General features: G+C 36.5%; 2 protein-coding genes across 2 annotated transcripts; both read left to right on the top strand.

Moving 5' to 3' along the window:
- The first annotated feature begins 3,018 nt into the window (after positions 1 to 3,018).
- On the top strand, positions 3,019 to 7,527 carry LOC104118424 (myosin-binding protein 3). The gene is made up of 4 exons (XM_009629654.4): positions 3,019 to 4,387; positions 4,483 to 4,659; positions 5,287 to 6,693; positions 6,788 to 7,527. The coding sequence occupies exons 1-3, from the start codon at positions 3,220 to 3,222 to the stop codon at positions 6,651 to 6,653; spliced, it is 2,712 nt and encodes a 903-aa protein (XP_009627949.1). The 5' UTR covers positions 3,019 to 3,219; the 3' UTR covers positions 6,654 to 6,693; positions 6,788 to 7,527.
- Positions 7,528 to 16,320: 8,793 nt separating this feature from the next.
- LOC138909381 (uncharacterized) lies at positions 16,321 to 16,764 on the top strand. Its single transcript, XM_070200576.1, has one exon. It carries the CDS (start codon positions 16,321 to 16,323, stop codon positions 16,762 to 16,764), a length of 444 nt encoding a protein of 147 aa, XP_070056677.1.
- The last annotated feature ends 5,242 nt before the right edge of the window (positions 16,765 to 22,006 follow it).

Here is a 22,006-nt window from a genome sequence, read left to right as displayed (position 1 = left end):
TCCAGCAAAACAAGGACTATAAATGTTAATACTTTTAATGTTTTTTTAAAAAAGAAACTTTTTTTGGAAGATATCTTAATAGCCACGCGAAATAAACCAAATATTATCATTTTGGACTTTTATTCAATGGACAGAGCGTAAAAGGTTTTTAGACTGCTTTATTGTTGGCTAATTTAGAAATAGTCAAAAAGTGGAGATTATTGAAATGATGTGGGCCAAAACAGCAATATATTGGAACTAAGTGGCTTAAGTATTAACAATTCTTTATCAGAATGTTATGTTCACTGAATCGTGCCAATCTTCAATCGTCAAATTTATTCCTTTTATTATGTGAAAATGATCGATTTTATCTCTATTATATTTTTTATATGAAAATACCCTTGATATTATTTAAGTGACTCAAATATACTACATAATGTAGACATGGCTAGCAATCATATCATTTAAGGTTTATGTTCATAAGATAACAAAAGAAAGACAATTTTCCTTTTTTCCCCGATGAAACATTGAACATATAGAATTAAATACTGTTCAGGAGACTTGTAATAATAAGAATGAGTGTTTACTTGTAAGGAAAAACTGATACGTGTGACAATGAGTTCATGCATAATTTCATATGTAATGATTTGGTTTATTAAGTTTACAATAGTGCTTTATATTCTCATTGTTATGTTAAAAAATAAAATCTAAAAATAATAAGAATGAGCGTTTATTTCTCTTTTGTTTGTCGTAGTTTGATTTGGTACAAAATTAAATAGAAAAAAGAAAATTTTTAAAATTTGTAGTCTCAAATGTGTCATAACATTTGTGTGACTATAAAACTTATGAAACTTGTGATTTTAAATATGTCATAGGATTTGTATGACTATTAAAGTTTCTCAATACAAAAATATTAAAATATATCATTTTTTTTTAAATAAACATAAAAAAAAATATCAAACAAAGTGGGAGAAAGGGATGTCTAGGTGCTTGTTAGTCTTTATATAGTACTTCTTTAACTCGGATATGAGTCTTACAGATCCGTAAAACAATATGAATGATTAATTTAAATAGTCGTTCACCCAACTGCTTAAACTAAAAAAATTGGTTTACGTATAATATATATGTACAAATCATATATAATATATGTATAATCATATATAATCAATGTATAATTTGTATATATATATCGAATAGAAAAATTAAACAATAAATTCTAATGTCTTGTTATGTAAACATACCAAACAATATATAGTCATATTTTGTGGCTAAAGTGAATAGAAAAAACTAAATTCAAAATTAATGCATAAATTATAAACAGTTTCAAAAATTAGCACATACACCACTATCTGATAACTGACAGAGAAAAAAGCAAAAGGGCGTGCGACACATATATGATGAAATCCAGCTTTATGGGGCCCAACCTAACTTTTACTGGTGGCCCACATTTCATTTTCTTGCTTGGTGGGCCCCTTTTTCATTCGATACCCAAGAAAAACAGAGTGGAGCGGCAGAAAATGCAAAGCAAAAGGTTTTAAGAGATATTTCGGATCCAAAGGCCTACACTATGTTAAAGAAAAGGAATTCTTTTTCTTTTAGAAATTAAAAATAATTACTTTATTTGTTTTAATTTATGTGAATCTATTTGACTGAGCACAGAGTTTAAGAAAAAAATAAATTTTTTTAGAATTTGTGGTCCTAAATAAGTCAGAATATTTGTATGGTTACAATTCTTATGAAACTTGTGGTGGTAAACATGCCAGAGTATTTGTATGGTTATAAAATCTTCTCGTTAAGGGTATAATTGAGAGTTTAAGCTAAATTATTTTCAAATTTAGAAAAAAGTCATTATTTTTGAAATGATGCAAAAAAAAAAATAGGTTTACATAGATTGGAATGGAGGAAGTAATAGACAACGATAATAGAAAGTAAAGAAGCTCATTTCTAAAAAAAAAGTTATGATAGAGTGATACGTACTCGATCATTATTAACCAAATATTTCAGGTTCGAGTTTTAAGTATAAAGTTGTCTTTATTAGTTAACGATTTGCCACTTAATGTAGGATTTTTAGGTTCAAATAAGTATATAGTCAAACCCAACACTGAAAACCAAAAAAGAAACTCTTTTCCTATTAATGCATTTTCATGTACAAAGAAAAGAGAAAGTAAAGAAGCTCTTTTCTCACTTTCATATTTTCATCATGTATTTCTACAAACAAAATGATGCCCTAGTTGGATTACACTAGTTGCAATTGGAGTTCGGACCAATTAAATTATAATACAAAGAGAGTTGGATTAATTTATATGCAGCGGATAGTGTATAGATCTTTTTACCCTATTAGTATATTTTAACACATAATAACATATTAGTTATCATTTTTATCAAATTATCCGTTAATATTTATCAAGAAATTAATGAACTTGTAATTACTAATAGTGATTCAATTGTAAAATACTTTTTACACAATAAACTCACACAATTTTAGAGATTATTAGTGTTCTAGCCTGTAACAACACATTTGAATTGTCTTTTAGTAATTTTGTTTTTTAATTAATATTTTATTTATTTGAGAAGCAAATGTCAAGTAGAGCATCAACCTAACCTCTTTTAACATAAGATAGATGAAACAAATAAAAAGGTATGAAATATAGAATTACTCTAAGAAAAGAATCAACATATCTTTTATTCTTCTTCATCTTTCATCTGATTCTGAGTCTTAAACAAAACATCTAGATCTTTTAGTTACTGAATTTTATTTCTCCAAGAACATGAGGGTTTAATTTGTGCTCAAGGTAAAAATTCTTTCTTCTTTTAAAGTGAAGGCAAATGCTAATAAGAATAAAGAAAATGAGAATTTAAAAATAACTACATAAATAAATCAGTATAAGAACAAGAATCCAGCAAATGTTAGCTGTTGAATGTGCAAAAAGGTTAGATTAAACTGTCAAAAATTCTCCAGACCCAAAAATGCTTTCATATACCTTCTTTTCTTTCATTTATTTATTTCAGTTTATTCTTTTTCTTCCATATAATCTTTATAATTCTTTTCTACAGATTCAGCTTTCATTTGGCCTCCCTTTCTCCCTTCATCTATCTAATTAAACTCTCTCTCCCCTCCCTCTCTCTCTCTCTCTCTCTCTCTCTAGATTATCTTTCACTGATTCTTGAATTAGCTCTTCAACTGTCCCTTTGTAACAAGTTTAATTTTTTTGTTGTTGTATTTTCCTTTGATCAGCATAAATGGCTGCTAACAAATTTGCAACCATGTTACATAAAAATACCAACAAGATCACACTTATTCTTATCTACGCAATCTTAGAATGGACTCTAATAATTCTACTTCTCCTCAACTCTCTCTTCTTCTATTTGATCATCAAATTTGCTGAGTATTTTGGCCTAAAACCACCTTGTTCATTATGTTCTCGAGTTGATCATCTGTTTGATCAATATGGAAATAGTAAAACTTTGCGCAAAGATCTTTTATGTGAAGCTCATGTCACAGAGATTTCCAAATTGGGATTCTGTTCAAATCATCAGAAGTTGGCTGAATCTCAAGATATGTGTGAGGACTGCTCGTCCTCGCGCCTTGAGATTTCAGAGAATTCAGCTTTGTTAGCATGGATGGATGAGATTAAGTTGATTCAGAATGGTAAGGAAGTTACTGTGGGAAATGGTGAGGTGAGTGTGATGTGTTCTTGTTGTGGTGTGAATTTGGAAAGCAAATTTTCAACTCCTTATATTTTGATTAGGGAGCCTTCTTGGGATGATTTGGCATATACTAAAAAAGGTAATTTGGTTATTGAAGCAGCAGATGATGATCTTATAGATAAAGAAAGATCAGATTTTTCCATTGAAGAATGTTGTGGAAATGAAGAAAAAACTGAAGATCAGGTTCTGTCTGATGTTTCTTTGCCTAATTCTGAGGTTAGAATGAAAGATCAAGCTGTTCAAGCTTGTGAGAATGAGGACTTATCTCTTGAATTTTCTTCTCAGCATTTGGATTTCTTTATTGAATGCAGTGGTCATAAGTTGGTTCCTATTGAATTGATTGATTCAATAACTGATGAAGATCATAGCAAAAACCAAGAGAAGGGAGAAAATCATAAAAAGATTGATGCTGAAATGAATTTGGAGTTTAGAGAACAAGTTAACAAAGAATTTGAATTTGTTGTAGAGAACAAGATTCTTCAAGTGGAGGAAGAGACAGCAGTTTCTGAGCTCAAGAGTGAGGAGGAACCAATAATTGCATTTCTTGAATCCACGGAGCTTGAAGAAGGTGAGAATAGTTTGGATTTTTATGCCAAAGAATGCAATCCAGTAGAAGAGGTTTATGAAAAATTTGACAATACTCAATTTCAAATTGTGGCTGAAAGTGTAAGGGAAGAAAAAGATTCAGATGTTGCACCAGGTACATATTCTACCAAGTATAATACTTATGAAGACTATCTTATTTTCTTTATTCTGAATTTTTGGATTTGATTTGTTTTTGCTTTACTTTTGTAGTTTCAGAAGTGGTTTCCCAAATGCCAATTGATGAAACTGATGCAGAAGTGTTAGTTGGAACTGAAATTCTTGATTTGAACTTAGTATATGAGATTCCATGTCAAGGAGCACTTACTTCAGGTAAACATGAAGAATCTTCCACAAGTTCTGCTCATTTTCATCAAGTTGATCAACAAGGTATAGTTCAGATTCCTTTCAATCTACCGACAAAAGCAAATTTTCCCCTCTTAGTAGCTTAATTTTCCTTTCTTCACTGATAATTTTCTTAGCACGAAGCAGAAAATGTTTTCTTGTCGTTCTTAGATTGCTAGTAGTATGGCTGTTTTCTTACTATCTTCTGCTTCGGTTCTCTAGTATCTTGTCGTGGTTACTGCTTGTTGTTATTGCTATCGCTGTTGCTAGTGCTATTGCTTTCTTCCATCTATTTTTTTGGTTCTTACATTGTTATTATCATTTTTTTGGCTATTGTTGTTGATATTTGACCGATTTCTATATATCCTCTCGAGCCGAGAGTCTTTCGGAAATAACCTCTCTACCTCCCAAGGTAGGTTAAGGTCGGAAATAACCTCTACCTCCCAAGGTAGGTTAAGGTCGGAAATAGCCTTTCTACCTCCCAAGGTAGGTTAAGGTCGGAAATAGCCTTTCTACCTCCCAAGGTAGGTTAAATTTTGCATACACACTACCCTCCCCAGACCCCACTTGTGGAATTTTACTAAATTTGTTGTTGAAGCAGAAACTGTTTTTAATCCCTGTCCTCTAAGGTTGTGCAATTGTATACTTATTAATCATGTTTTACCATGTTAGGTCCTAAAGAAGGTCAAGAAAAACTAGTAGAGTTGAAATTATTATCAGTTGAGTTTGATGAGCATGTGATGAACAACCAATCATCAATATCTTCCAAATTTAATGAGATTGAAGAAGATAAAGTTCCAGAAACGCCAACTTCTATCGATAGCTTCTATAAGTTGCATAAGAAATTACTACTCCTTGAGAAGAAAGATTTAGGGACTGAGGAGTCTTTGGATGGAAGTGTAGTTAGTGAGTTAGAAGGCGGAGATACAGTTTCCACGATCGAACACTTGAAATCAGCACTTAAAGCTGAGAGAAAAGCTCTACATACATTGTATACAGAGTTAGAAGAAGAGAGAAGTGCTTCTGCTGTGGCTGCTAATCAAACAATGGCTATGATTAATAAACTTCAAGAAGAAAAGGCAGCAATGCAAATGGAAGCTTTGCATTACCAAAGAATGATGGAAGAACAATCGGAGTATGATCAAGAAGCGTTGCAACTATTGAATGAGCTTATGGTAAAGAGGGAGAAGGAAAAACAAGAGCTAGAGAAAGAATTGGAAGTATATAGGAAAAGGTTAATGGAATATGAAGCAAAAGAAAAGATGAGGCTGTTGAAGAGAAGCAAAGATGGAAGTGCAAAGAGTGGATTTTCATCTCCCTCTTGTAGCAATGCTGAGGAGAGCGACGAGTTGTCTATTGATTTGAATCAAGAAGCAAAGGAAGATGACAGTTTTTACGATCATCAGTATTCTTATCACAAAGTTCATGTTGATGCTAGTCTAGAATTGGAAGAATCATTTGCTGATTTCGAAGAAGAGAGGATGTCGATTCTTGAGCAGCTAAAGATGTTGGAAGAGAAGCTTATAAATATGGATGGTGAAGATGCAAAACATTTTGAGGATGTTAAGCCAATGGAAGAATCATATAAAGAGAATGGCACTTCTCATTTTAATGGAGAAATAAATGAACATGCCAATGGTTTTTCGAGTGAAACGAATGGAAAACATCATCCACTGAAGAAAACTGTCAATGTAGAGGGAAAAGGACTTCTTCCACTTTTTGATGCAATGAGTGATGAAAATGGAGATGTTGTACTAAACGAACACGAAAATGGCTTCCATTCTAATGGTGTTCATGATGCGTACATGACAACGTTCGATGTGGAAAACAAGAAGGTTGATGTGGAAGAGGAGTTGGATCATTTACATGAAAGGCTACAAGCTCTTGAGGCAGATAAGGAGTTCCTAAAGAACTGCATTAGTTCATTAAAGAAAGGCGATAAAGGGATGGATCTTCTTCATGAGATTTTACAACATCTTCGCGATCTTAGAAACGTTGAACTTCTTGTAAGGAGCTCAAGTAATGGTCTCATAGTTTAGTCGAGTTCTAGCTCAATTGTCGTGCCAATGAAGATAATTGGTAATTTTGCTATCTTTTAACTCAATAATGTCATATATTTTTGAATGTGTATCACATTGTCTAACTTCTGTCATTTATTTCTTGGCAATTTCAGGCCATGATCTTGGAGTCCTCGGCAGCTGTTTAACCAAAATGGAAACTAAAAAATGCAAATGAAATATATGGAACATCTGATAAAATCTCTGCAGCCATTGCAGAAATCTTTTGGAAGGTTAAATCCCTTGAAATCAGGCCCTGGAAATGGTCTGAGCATTTTAATTATAATGGTAAGACACCAATGGTTTTGAGGTCTGCCTAACTTTTTGTTCTCAAGCTCCAATGGTCATTTGTCAAAGTAATTTCCAAAATTTTGATGGAAATTGGGGTCAAATTTCCACCCTTTGTGGGCAAAAGGGGGGAATGATGAATGTGTGTAGTCCAGTTAGGATGAATCCATTGTGTAATTTTTTAATTTTTATATTGGTTAGTTTGTACGAACCTTGACTATTTAGTCCCATCCCTACTTCTCCCACTGGTATTGGTCTGTCTTTTGTTTGTTGTGAAAGGTAAAAGCATACTGGCTTGCAAAGCTGGAAAGGTCCAGCAAAGATTCCAGATCTAGGCATTTGTCCTTGTTTATTGTACACAATTAGGACTACAAACAATTTTCTTGTCCATTTTCTTTTTCGAAGGCATAGAGGGGAAAGTAACTTCTTTATTACCTTATCTCTCATCTTTTTCATCATTTCATCACATGAGATTTGTTATTGTTTTAGAAGGCAAAGTTGTCTAGTTGTACGCTACATGTGTCCATTTGTAAGTATGTATCTGAAGAGTGCATGTTTTCTTTTTTTATTCTGTTTCTTTTCCTATCTTTTATTATTTGGACAGTCTGCTTTCATTCTTTTCTTTGTTGTAAAGTTCATTCCAAAAATATGAATGTACAAAAACTACACTATCTATATACTCAATATAATATATAATTGAATAGTACTTAGTAAAGAGAGAAGAGAAGCAAAAGATTGCTTTCAACAGATTGTTTTGCTTTAAGTCCCTATAGTAGATAGGGAGTGAGAGACAAACATGCATAATTAGTGAAATCAAAAAGGGGTTTAACAGCTAAGAGGGTGGCTCTAAGGCATGATTACAAAAGTAAGCTTATTTATATGCAAGCTAAGAACGTAATCATTATTAGCATATTCTAATGATATTTTAGGACACATTATGAGACATAAAATGATGACTAGTTTCATACTGGTTGGATCAGTTCACCTTTTGCTCGGAATTTTTAAAATGCTGCTACGTTTTAGGTGGTACTTGTTTAAATTTTTGAAAAATTTGTTTTGCGAAAGAATTTCAAATTTTCAATGAAATGCCAAGATAATTTTTTTTTCTTTAGTTTTTGTTAAAAGTTAGTAAATCTTTGAAACATCAGTTTCATGTAGCTTTTAAGTTGTTCAAAAACTGAAAAACTTATCTTTCTTGATGTTTGATAAAAAGGTTACTAAACTAATTTTGGTTTAAACTTTTTTCTCAAAATTTTGAAGCCAACGAAATCGAGATAATTAGCCATTTGTATCATAAAGTTTACTTTCTCCTAGAATGTAAATTTGACAAGAGTTGATGTGATTTTACGTAAATTTCTTATGTGGGGATACGTATGGTATACTCATGCTATGAATAAGTTCCCACAAAAACTATAATATTTCAAGTGAAATACATATTCAAATATAATTTTAATTTTTAAATCAGATGACTTACATTCGAGTTTTGAAAATGGAGAATTCATAATAAAAAGTGTTTTCCTTCTATATGAATCATAAACGTCATAATTCGGATTAATTGGACTTGTAAATTTCGAATGCCAAAAGATAAAAATAACAAAAACTCAAATATCATAATTGATCAAACTTCCTTCTAACTAAAAGTTTAATTCCCACCTTAACGTGTGAGAAAGTCCCAAAATAATTCCACCTGTATGAAAAGAAGAAAGAAACTAACTTCTAACTCGGTTTGAGTTTTACCAAGTAATGATCTGATATGCCTAGTACCGGTGGCCCTCAAGATGGAAATGTATAATTGATAAGAACTTGAATGGTTGAAACATTATGTCCTACAATTTTGATTTATTTCCCACCAGACCATAACATATATTTTCCACTTAATTGAGACTAATAATGGCAGTATCATTTTTGTACATATCCCCTATGACAAAATCCATCACACTAACTAATTAAGTACTAGCTTATTTGATATTTCCTTTCTCTTTGTTTTTTTTTGTCCTTTCAAATCTTTCGCCTGCATGTAATGGCAAATTTAATTCTGTAATTTCTCCATTTAGTAAAAGTAGGTAATATTATTGCATAATTGTAAGTATATCAAATAATATAATGTTGCAGCAATATCTGCAGCGAGATTGCACATGGAAATGTCCAGCCAATTCCCAAATTACACGCGCAATTTGGATTTTTTTAATTGATAAATAAAGAAATTAACATATTTTAAACCTATCACACAGACTATATTAATCCCTAAGGTAATGATTTGGAAATATTCTTAAATATTTTAGTTAAAAGCAATTATTATGTTTTTTTCAACTAAGAGGCCATAAGATACTGTTTTGACATGTTCTGCTTTAGTTAGAATTATAAGTAAGATTCTAGTCACATTCTCAGAGATTAAAAGGGCAGTCCGGTGCTCAAGATATCCCTCATTAATCAAGGGCGGATCTGTAAAGCCCTAAAAATTTTCAAATACGATTGAGCCTAATTCAAGATTAAGAGAATAATTAGTGATACCTCGAAGTACGTACAGACCCGTGCGAGGGTAGCAAGGTCATTGGGATCCTTGAACATAAGGTCATAAGGGTTGGGGGTCCTTAGGTCGAGTGGCTAAATGTATGACTTGAAGGGTTTAGCAAATAAAGGAGGAGAAGAAGTTTTGTAGCCAGCGTAGCTACACTGGCATGCGTAGCTACGCTGGCATGCATAGCTAAAACCAGTAAGAAGAGATGAGAAGGAGAAGCTTTAGCCGTGTGTAGCTAGGGAGCGTAGCTATGCTCGCATGCGTAACTAGAAACAGAGAAAAAACAAAAGGGACTTCAGATGCGTAGCTAGAGTGTGTAGCTATGCTCAGCTCCTACGCACCCTTATTTTCTATAAATAAAAGGAGGCGGGGAGAGAGAATTTGAGCAAGGTTTTGAAGCTTTATTATTTTAGAGAGAGAAAGGGTCAACCCCCACATCTAATACACTTCAAAGTATGATTTCTTGGCACATCTATGATGTTATAACATGATTATATATTAGAACTAACACATATATGTATCCAATCCATAGGAATTCACTTGAATCTTAAAGAATCACCAAGAACACCAAAGAAGAGATTTCCTAGGGTTTCCTTCAAAAGGTAAAGTATTCTACTCCAATCTCGTTTATAAGATATAAATGAGTGTATATATAGTATTCATGATATTAAGAAGTAGCTGAGTGTGAGTAATTATGAAACCCTAGCTGGATATTGGTGGTTGGTAATTGGAGAAGACATGAATAGTAACTTGGGGTATTAAATGGAGATTGTTTAGTTGTTTATAACCCTAATAGGCAATTAAATACTACAAATGAGATTGTTAAGAATGGATGAACAAATTTGGTAGAAAAAATGAACTCTAAGTACCTATAGTCAAAAGTAAAGGTCTAAATGAGTCTTGTTTGGGCATTGTTGAACAACTCTTGACTCGTGTTGGATATAGTTATGTAGATTGTGATTGGTTGAAGACCTTGGATACTTGTGGTAAAGTTTTGGAAGAATATTGAGGTATATTGAAACCTACTACTTCATGGAGTTTTTCCTCCAAATCGCATTTCGTAAAATGTTTAGAACATGACTTCTAATTGTGGATCCTAACTTGTGGGGACGAGCGGGTTGGGATTACACCATTTCTTACATTATAAATCATTATGTGCCATTAATGAGTTATTTTATTGAAAATATAAGGTGTAATATTTTTAAAATATCTTTACATATTGGAGTGACACTTGTTGAACTAAAAGATAAATTCTCATTTTATTAATTCATTTTTACATGAAATTGAAGAAGGTTTTCATTTGGTTCTTGTTCAAATGGTTGGATCGGTTATGAACATCATAAATTGATTTGAGGTATATTTCTTTAAGGCTTATAAGCTATGAATCTATTTTAGAAAAATCAAATATTTTAGGAGTTACTAGTGGAGACCACCGAGATTGGTTCGAATTTTGAATTCGTTACCATGGAACTAAACGTACCGGTGTAGGTACACATTCCAAGGTTAAGCCGAAGATTGTGGGATAAAGTCCCCTAATTGTGGACAAATGATCATTACTAAATGTAATGAGGTTAAGTCGACTCGTACAGTACTAAGGGAAGCCGTCCGGATAAGTAGGGTCAAATATTTGTGGCTAGGTTAATCACCTAGTGTTGTTTCTATTATATCAGTGTCGGTATATTGTTCCCATTAAAAGTAAAACCTCACATGATTTTGGTTGAACTTAAAGGCTAAAGGAAATGACTTTGAACTATGTTTTACATTATTATTTCATCTTTGTTTAAGTTATGAATTGATATAAATGCTCCCTTGTCATATCAACGTTATGCATATCTCTTAATATTCTTTTCCTACCTTGTCCCACTCTTTGGGAAAACGGTTTATAATTCATGCTAGGCATGTGGAACTTAGGCCCTTTGGCTAAATTTCCATTACTGTTTTCAGGCACCGGTCCTAAGTAGTGCGAGCCCTGTGGATAGGACAACTCCACATCTCCAGTTGATTCTTTTGGTGAGGCTCCACTCTTACTATCGTGGAGTAATATTTATTTTACGCTTTTGGGTTACCGCGGCTTGACTCGGTCGACTATATTCATTCCGTGTCATAGTGATTCCATAGATAATAGTAGTTTATTCTTTTGGGTTGTAAGCTATGGTTACTCATATGACATGCATGAATGAACATCTACATTTATGCCTTTTGTTTATTGAAAAGATTCATTTTAAAGGTTAAGTTTCATGCATGCATTTTTATTGTTTAAAAATATTTGTGTTTTAAAAGGCTTCCGCATACATATAAGAGGGGAGTTATATATGGGTTTGATTCACTTGGGTCGAGTAGTGTGTCGAATGCTGGTCACGTGGATCTTGGGTCGCGACAAACTTGGTAACAGAGCACTAGGTTCTAAGTCGAGTCCTAGGGTGTCTCTGAAATCGTGTCTAGTAGAGTTCTCTTTATCAGTGTGTTATGCACTACATTTATATCGGGAAGACTACATGGGCATAATAGAAATGTTTCGTTCTTTCTCCCTATTCTAGATCGTGCATTAGATCTTGAATCTAAGAGGTTTCTTAACTCGTGCGTTATCTCGATTAGCAGAACATGGTGAACACATGCGGTAGCAATGTGAACAGATAAGTTGCTCTTATACTTAATACGGCTTCGGGAGGGACACCCATCATACCTAGGGGCTGACCTCCGAAGGCCGCAAAGGCACATATTGTGCCAGCTCCTGTGGCTCCCAGAATAATGGAGGAGCATAAGGAAGAAGTTGATGAGGCACCTACCCCACCTCTAGTGCCAAACCGCTTAGATGAGACCCTTCTCGGCATAAGGAAGGCCATGGATACTTTTGCAGAGCTAATAGCTATACAGACCCAACATAACCTGCAGATGGGTATTCAAGCTCTCTATCAGGGAGGCATGAGATCACCAGTGTCCGAGGACATGGCACAATTGGCCATGAAGTTTGTAAGGCTTGGATCAACGACATTTACAGGAACGAATCCTCTTGCCGACCCACAAAACTTTCTTGAGGAGATGGAGAAGGCCACTACCTTACTAGGAATGAAGGATCATCGAGTTGTTAGGTTAGCAGCATACCAGTTGAAAGATGTAGCTGTCCTCTAGTTTAAAGGGGTAGAGAAAAGTAGACCGGAGGATGCACCTCTAATGACTTGGGAAGAATTCACCAAAATATTCATCAAGAAGTGATTGCCACCGGGAGTTAGGGATGCTCTCACAATATCATTTGAGACCTTAAAGCAGGATAATATGTATGTTTCAGAGTACAACATCAAGTTTGAGAAGTTGTCTTGCTATGCTCCCCACCTCATCCCCACGGATGATGACAGGATTGATCGCTTTGCTTGTGGGTTGATTATGAGTATTCGAAAAGATGCGGCTAGTGGAAGGAGGAACACTACTTATGTTGACTTTGTGGACTTGGCTATGGATCTTGAGAGGATTCACTAAGAGGAAAAAGTTAACAGACAACAGAACAAAAAGGCTCGTACCTTTGGTACTTTCAGTGCAGTGCCTAGTTCGGGTAAGAGTCAGAATAGTAGGGGGACATCTGGGCCATCACAATCTATGGTACAAACCGCTTTTAGTGGCCCACCAGTGGCTTATAGTTTGGGACATAAAGGTCAGACTAGACTAACTCAAAGTGACCGCACGACCACTCAACAGGTTCAGAGTAGTGTAGGCTCACGTTCTAGATATTTTGACTCATCTCCAGTAATTCGAGGCTCATGATATGGGTATGGACAGATAGGCCACATAAAGAGGTTCTGCCCCAATGGGCAACATGGATTGAGGGCTTAACCGACAGCTTCCATGGCTACTATTTCATCTACACCACCCCCACCTCGGGGAAATGTGACCCATGGTGGTCGTAATGCAGGAAAGACACCATGGTGGTCGTTGTTACAGGTATACTCATTGTTTGCACACTTGATTCTTATGCTCTTATGGATCCTGGATCCGCATTTTCCTATGTTACCCCATATTTTGCTTTGGATTTAGGGATAGAGCCAGAATAATTATTTGAACCATTTTTCATCTCCACTTCGGTTGGAGATTCTTTTATTGCTTCTCGTGTCTATAGGGGTTGTATAATCATAGTTCAGTATCGAGAAACTATGACATATTTTATTGAATTAGAAATGGTTAACTTTGATGTAATCATGGGGATGGACTGGCTATTCAAGTGTTATGCCACCCTTGATTATCATGCTAAAGTAGTCAAGTTTGAATTCCCCAATGATCCGGTTCGTGAATGGAAGGGCAATATTATCGAACCTCGAGGTAAGTTATTTCTTATCTTAAGACGAAAAAGATGATTACCAAGGGATGCCTCTACCACTTAGTTAGATTCACGGACATGGGCGCTGAGATATCAACTCTTCAATCTGTACCAGTTGTTTGTGAGTTTCCAGTTGTCTTTCCCGATGAACTTCCGGTTATTTCTCCGGATCGGGTTATTGATTTTGGGATAGATGTGATGCCAGATATACAACCAATATCTATTACACCATACCAAATATCCCCAACAGAGTTACAATAATTGAAAGAGCAATTAAAGGACTTGCTCGACAAAGTGTTCATTAGGCCGAGTGTCTCGCCGTGGGGTGCACCAGTTTTATTTGTGTAAAAGAAAGATGGATCTTTGAAAATGTGTATTGACTATCGGCAATTTAACAAGGAGACTATCAAGAATAAGTATCCATTACCTCAGATAGATGACTTATTTGACCAGTTACAAGGGGAAAAGTATTTCTCAAAGATTAACTTAAGGTCACGGTACCATCAATTCAAGATCCGAGAAAAATATATTCCTAAAATAGCTTTTCGTACCCGCTACGGGCATTATGAATTTTTGGTGATGTCATTCGGGTTGACGAATGCACCTGCAACTTTTATGGATCTGATGAATTGAGTTTTCAAACCATTTCTCGACACATTTGTAATAATGTTTATTGATGACATTTTAGTCTACTCACGAAGTCGAGAAGAGCATGCCAATCATTTGAGGATAGTATTGCAAATGCTATTGGAGCATGAGTTGTATGCAAAATTTTCTTAGTGCGGGTTTTGGCTTGTATTCGTGGCGTTCTTGGGTCATGTGGTATCAAGTGAAGGTATCAAGGTTGATCCGCAAAAGATTGAAGCAGCTAAGTTTTGTCCTAGACCAATAACACAGGCAGAGATTCAAAGCTTTTTGGGATTAGCCGGCTACTATCAGAGGTTTGTTGAAAGTTTTTCTACTTTTGCATCTCCTTTGACCAAACTAACACAGAAAGCTGCCAAATTTCAATGGTCAGATGCTTATGAAAGGAGTTTCCATGAATTGAAAACTAGACTGACTACAGCACCAGTGTTGACCTTACCTACGGGCTTAGAGGGATTTATGGTGTATTGTAATGCTTCAAGAGTTGGGTTGGGGTATGTGTTGATGCAACAAGGTAAAGTGGTTGCCTATGCTTCAAGGAAATTAAAAACCCATGAAAAGACCTATCCCACGCATGATTTAGAACTCGTCGCGGCGGTGTTTGCGTTAAAGATATGGTGCCATTATCTGTACGGTGTCCATTGTAAGGTGTATACCGATCATAGGACTTTACAGTACATTTTCAAGCAACGAGAATTGAAGTTGAGGCAAAGAAGATGGATTGAACTCTCAAATACTATGATGTGGATATTTTGTACCATCCGGGAAAGGCCAATATGGTGGCAGATGCTCTTAGTAGAAAGTCAACAAGTAACTTAGCTTGTTTGGAGGTACGTGCACAACCTATGATGAGAGAGCTCCATAGCGTGGCAAACTTGGGTGTACGAATTGTCGAGGATGATAGTGGTGATGTGACCATACAAAATGGCCCCCAGTCATCCTTGATCGAACTGGTAAAGTCCCATCAATATGAAGATCCGCATTTAGTGAAGTTGAAAGAAGGGGTCGACCACTAGAAAGTCACAATTTTCACGGTGGATGTAATCGATGGTACTTTGAGGTATCAAAGTCGACTATGTGTTACTAATGTGAATGATCTCAGATGAGAAATCATGACCGAAGCACATAATTCGAGGTACTCTGTACATCCAGGATCTACAAAGATGTATCAGGATTTAAAAGAGGTCTATTGGTGGAATAATATGAAGAAAGATATAGCCGAGTTCGTGTCCATGTGTATTAATTGCCAACAGGTAAAGGCTGAACATCAAAGACCCGGTGGGTTAGCCCAGAATATTGAAATTCCACAGTGAAATTGGGAGATGATCAATATGGACTTTGTTGTTGGATTGCCCCGATCTTTTTGCAAGTATGATTCTATTTGGGTAATTTGTGGACCAACTACAAAGTTGGCACACTTCCTTCCAGTCAAGACTACTAATACCGCAGAGCAGTACGCATAGATTTACATCAGGGAAATTGTCAGACTGCACGGTATCCCTGTTTCTATCATTTCAAATAGAGGTGCTCAATTCACGATGAACTTTTGGCAGTCGTTTCAGAGGGGTTTGGGTACACAAGTAAACCTTAGTACGACTTTCTACCCCCAGACAGACGGACATGCAAATGATCATTCCAACACTTGAGGATATGCTACGAGCCTGTGTGATTGACTTCAAGGGAAATTGGGATGATCATTTACCGTTCATTGAGTTTGCTTATAATAATAGCTATCAAGCGAGCATACAAATGGCACCATTTGAAGTTTTGTATGGGCGGCGATGTAGGTCTCCTATTGGTTGGTTCGAAGTTGGTGAAGCCCAATTATTAGGTCCTGACATGGTGCACTAAGCCATGGAAAAAAGGTGAAGGTGATTAAAGAGAGACTCAAAATGGCTCAAAGTCACCAAAAGTCCTATTCGGATGTTCGACGTCGAGAGTTTACCTTTAAAGATGGTGAATTTGTTTTCTTGAAAGTGCCACCAATGAAAGGTGTGATGCGTTTTGTCAAGAAGGGGAAATTAAACCCAAGATTTATTGGGCTTTACAATAGTTTGAAGAAAATAGGAGATGCAGCCTATGAATTGGACCTGCCACAAGAGTTATCTTCTGTGCACCCAGTCTTCCAGGTGTCGATGTTGCGAGAGTATTTGAGGGACCCCTCGCATGTCATTTCCCCACAAACTATTGAGATAAATGAGGGACTAATATATGAGGAGCTTCCTATTGCTATACTTGATAAACAAGTCAGGAAATTGAGGATAAAGAAGATAGCATCAGTTAAGGTGCTATGGCGGAGTCAAGATGTTGAAGAAGCAAGATGGGAAGCGGAGTAAGACACGAAGATAAGATATCCTTATTTATTTCAAGAAAATGAAGCTTAGGCTAGAATATTGTACTAATATGCCTTATATTTCCTTTTGAGGCTTACATTGTAATAACTTCTTTTGGTGATGTGTATTAAACTTTTGTTGGTATATAGAGATGTCTTATGTCTGAATACGAGCCGTGTGGGGCCTCTTTGCTTTATGCATTTCGGATTCTTGTGGTTGGATAAAAGGTAGAAATCTTGGGATAGTCCTATTTATAAAGGAATCTTTGTCGAATATTTTTGAGAAGGATGACTAATAAGAGGCCATTTGGTGTCAAGGCCTAGGAGGGCTATTGTTGGTTATTTGAACTTGATTATGGCTTCGGCTTAACATTCGAGGACGAATATTTCTAAGTGGGGAAGATTGGAAAGCCCTAGAATATTTTTAATATGATTGAGCCTAATTCAATATTAAGAGAATAATTAGTGATACCTCGAAGTACGTACGAACCCGTGTGAGGGTAGCAGGGTCACTGGGATACTTGAACATAAAGTCATAAGGGTTGGGGGGTCCTTATGTTGAGTGGATAAATGAATGACTTGGAGAGTTTAGCAAATAAATGAGGAGAAGAAGTTTTGTAGCCAGCGTAACTAGGATGCATAGCGAAAACCAGTAAGAAGAAGAGATGAGAAGAAGAAGCTTAAGTTGTGCGTAGCTGTCATGCCCCGACCTGGGAGCGAGACTGGCACCCGGTGCCTCAATTAACCTGGTGTACCAAATTGCGACTAAGGGACTCTGAACATATAATGTCATAATTTGGCCATGGGGCCACCTTGTAAGATAATTTGCGAAGCAAAATATAAAACTGAATGGAAACTAGCGCTGACTAAACATCAATATAAAGTTGGGCCGACAAGGCCGTCATAACTACTACAACTGACAAACCACCCAAATATACATACCAGGCCTAAAGCCCAACATAGTGCACTAACTGACAAGATATGTCTATAAGCCTCTACTGATGGATATATTGTGATCAGAACAGGGCCCCGACCTACCCATAACATATATACATACATACATATAGAAGATGTACACGAAAACCTAGACCCGATAACTCCGAAGGACATGGAGATTATTGATCATGCTGAACTCTGGAAACACCTACTGAAGAGGTCTACCCATTTGTCTATCTGAACCTGCACGCATGAAATGCAGCGTCCCCAGAAAAGGGACGTCAGTACAAAATAATGTACCGAGTATATAAGGTAATAACATAACTGAAAGTTGAAACTGAACTGATAATATAAGAACTGAAAGTAATTGGGAGTCAAAGATGATCTAGAGATATACTTACTTGCTGATACTGACTCAACTCCTTCAATATAGTAAGTAAAATAATTGTCCGGCCTTATAAGGCTCGGTATATATAACTGATCTGCCGTAGTAGGCTCGCTCATAGGCGCTCGGCCATACTAGGCTATGTATCTCAGCCATGCTGGGCTCGCTCATAGGCGCTCGGCCACAGTAGGCTCGGTATATAACTTTCCATTTGATCATAGGTTGCCCAATAGGGGCCTGCCCATCGATTATAGCTCGATGGTAATGAAAATACTGTAATACTGTATATATAGGCTTGCTGCTCTCTTGACTGGAAGAAGATAATACTAAATTGAATATAGAGTCTCGATAAGAAATAATATTGTAACTTATGAGACTAGAATAATGTTAAGAAATTCATGATTACGAACTTCTCTTTATGTCTCATTACTAACACATGTAGCTACGAGATCATGCCAAAATGAAGGAAAGCTTAGCCTTAACATATCTTATCACACTCTTTCCGATCGCTAAGTTGAACTCGCCTCTTCTCACCTTAATCTACAACAACGATAATAATACTATCATTAAGTTATGAAATGTATAACTATCGCATAACGAATGACATGCTTATTTTGTATTAAAACGGACAGCATCTCCCCTATAATCCTTACTTCTTCCAAATTCAAGATAACACCAGCAACACCAAAAACAACAATAACAACATATATACATTATTTTCCAACCTTATTTACACCACACAATACTACAAAACAGCCCAACACACCCCAATCTCTTCATACACAAAACGACCACCGTAGTAGTGTCAACAACCCCGAAAATGTTACGACGAACTACCAGCCCAACATCCTGCATTTATGTGGTGTTTATCCACACCCTTCCTCCTCCAAAACTCCACAAAATAGTAGTAAATCACGCAGCCCAACAATAATACCAAACAGTACACAAAACAATCCTTAAAACAGTCCGCTACAAGTGAATAACTCGAACTCACGGCTTCCGATCACCGTCCAGTGAGTTCTTACAAATATAGAACAACTTACCATGCATCTACAACTGTAAATAATGGATGAAAGAGAGCAGTAAACTTACCTTATTTGTGGGATAACTCAGCTCCTATTTTGGTTCTTCAAACTCTAGACTTTGACTTTCTGCGCAGTCTCGCAAAACTACCCATATGTCTCTACTCTGATATCGTATTGACAAACGGTTTAATGCGTTAGAAAGTAAACTCATAGATATTTAATTTTATGGGTGGAACACCCCATAATTCTAAGTATATTAGGAGAAAATTGCAGTTACATTTGACCCAAAGTTTCAGTAAAACTTATGAACGTAACTTGTGATGACTTTCATCGACTTTTATTCCACCACTCGCTTGAATTCAAAACATAACACACGACTATCATACGAATAACATAACTCGTAACATAACCTCCTTATCATGTAAAACACCCTGGTCTCATCCCAAAAGTACATGCTATAACATTCCCAATTTGTCGGCTTTCGACAAAACATTATTTTCTTCAATTCCTTTAGCTTCTAAACCTTCCAACCCTCTTTTTACATGTTGTTCATGATATTCAATATTTGTATCTTCCGAGGTAACATGATTAACTTGCTTTATATATTTTCAAAGATGATCTCATTTTTTGGTCCTACATTAGTTTGCTCACGACGCAGTTTTACGTACAAAACAATATAGGGTGTAACATCATTCCCCCCTTGGGAACATTCGTCCTCGAATGTTTACTTTTAGAGACTTTGGAAAAATTTTGGCAGAGTTTCCTCCGTACACTAGACAATAACTAACTTGCATGCAGCCAGAAAATATACTATGCATGCCACACATGGCCAATGTCTATAAATAACAACACTTTGCCTCAAAGAGTCGTAAATCACAAATACTAAAAGTCAGAAAATAAGAGCTTACCTGATGACCTACTAGCCTGAATAGAGTTGTGCTGTAGCATCCCATCTCGAGCCATATTTTCAGTTTGAAATAGGTGGGGGTATTTATACTTCATTTCTTCCTCCGCCTCCCATGTCATCTCTTCCACATTATTGCTTCTCCATAAAACTTTCACGGAGGCTACCTCTACCTACTTATTTCGTAGCTTGCGAATTTGTCGGTCTAAGATGACAATTGGAATTTCCTTGTATGACAAGTCCTCCGTAATTTGTACATCATCTGTGGACACCACTCTGGTAGGATTGCCAATGCACTTACGTAGCATAGATACGTGAAAAATCGGATGGACTGACTCCAATTCTGAGGGCAATTCTAACTCATAAGCTACTTGGCCCACTCTCTGAATAATCCTGTAAGGCCCAATATACCGTGGGCTAAGCTTGCCTTTCTTGCCAAACCTCATCACGCCCTTCATAGGGTATACCTTTAAGAATACCCAGTCATTAACCTCAAACTCTAAGTCTCGTCGCCGCACGTCAGAATATGACTTCTGGCGACTCTGAGCTGTCAACAGTCGCTCCCGGATAAGCTTTACTTTCTCTACGGCCTGCTGAACTAGGTCTGGCCCATGTAACCCAGATTCTCCAATATCAAACCACCCTATAGGAGATCTGCACTTACTCCCATACAAAGCCTCGTACGGATCCATCCGGATACTGGAGTGGTAACTGTTATTATATGCAAACTCGACAAGAGGTAGATGTTCATCCCAACTTCTTTTAAAATCCAACACACATGCTCGTAACATATCCTCGAGCGTCTGAATTGTGAGCTCGGCTTGTCCATCAGTCTGTGGATGAAAAACTGTGCTGAGATTCACCTGAGTCCCTAGAACTCTCTGAAATGACCTACAAAATGGGCTGTAAATTGAGCCCCACGGTCAGATATAATAGATGCTGGTACTCCGTGTAGACGCACTATCTCCTTAATATATAACTTTGCATAATCTTCTACTGTATATGTAGATCTGACCGGTAGAAAATGAGCTGATTTAGTGAGCTTATCGACTATCACCTATATAGAATCGAACTTATGATGAGAACGAGGTAAACCCGTAACAAAGTCCATGTTTATCGCCTCCCATTTCCATGTCGGGATCTCTATAGTCTGCATTATCCCTCTGGGCTTCTGATGCTCTATTTTCACCTACTGGCAACTAGGACACTGGGAGACAAACTCTGCAATGTTCTTCTTCATATCGTTCCACCAGTACACATCCTTAATGTCATGATACATCTTCGTCGACCCAGGATGAATGGAGTACCACGAATAAGATGCCTCTGACATAATCCTATCTCGTAGCCCTGCTACATCTGGAACACACAAACGACCCCTGTATCTGAGAACCCCATCCCCCTTGAGCTCTAACAATGGATTCTTCTGCTACGGAACTCGCTCTCTCAACTCGACCAACTATGGGTCATCGTACTGCCTTTCCTTGACTTCAGCTATGAGAGATGATTTTGCAATGTTTTGGAGTACAACTCCACCATCGTCAGAATCTACTAATCGAACCCCCAAAAAAGCCAATTGATGAATCTCTCTAGTTAATTGTCTTTTCCTAGCCTTTACATGTGCTATGCTACCCATAGATTGGCGGCTTAAGGCGTCTGCAACAACATTAGCTTTCCCTGGATGGTAGAGAATGTTAACATCATAATCTTTCAATAACTCAAGCCATCGCCTCTGTCGCAAATTCAACTCTTTTTACTTGAATATATATTGTAGACTTTTATGATCTGTAAATACATCAACATGAACACCATATAAATAATGCCGCCATATCTTAAGTGCATGGACAACCGCAGATAACTCGAGATCGCGGGTTGGATAATTCTTCTCGTGCTTCCTTAATTGCCTTGAAGCATACGCAATTACCTTCCCATGTTGCATCAGGACACATCCTAACCCGACACATGAAGTATCACAATACACGACATAACCCTCTGAACC

This window comes from Nicotiana tomentosiformis, chromosome 4, assembly GCF_000390325.3.
Source record: "Nicotiana tomentosiformis chromosome 4, ASM39032v3, whole genome shotgun sequence".
In the NCBI taxonomy this organism is placed as follows: Eukaryota; Viridiplantae; Streptophyta; class Magnoliopsida; order Solanales; family Solanaceae; genus Nicotiana; species Nicotiana tomentosiformis.
This window is presented reverse-complemented; position numbering and strand designations above follow the sequence as displayed.

What these genes read in the sequence shown, in the direction of transcription:
- LOC104118424 (XM_009629654.4), top strand. Translation starts at nt 3,220, where the DNA reads ATGGCTGCTAACAAATTTGCAACCATGTTACATAAAAATACCAACAAG. An exon ending in AGATTCAGATGTTGCACCAG is followed by an intron (nt 4,388 to 4,482) that starts GTACATATTCTA and finishes TTACTTTTGTAG; the next exon opens with TTTCAGAAGTGGTTTCCCAA. An exon ending in TCATCAAGTTGATCAACAAG is followed by an intron (nt 4,660 to 5,286) that starts GTATAGTTCAGA and finishes TTACCATGTTAG; the next exon opens with GTCCTAAAGAAGGTCAAGAA.
- LOC138909381 (XM_070200576.1), top strand. Translation starts at nt 16,321, where the DNA reads ATGGCTCAAAGTCACCAAAAGTCCTATTCGGATGTTCGACGTCGAGAG.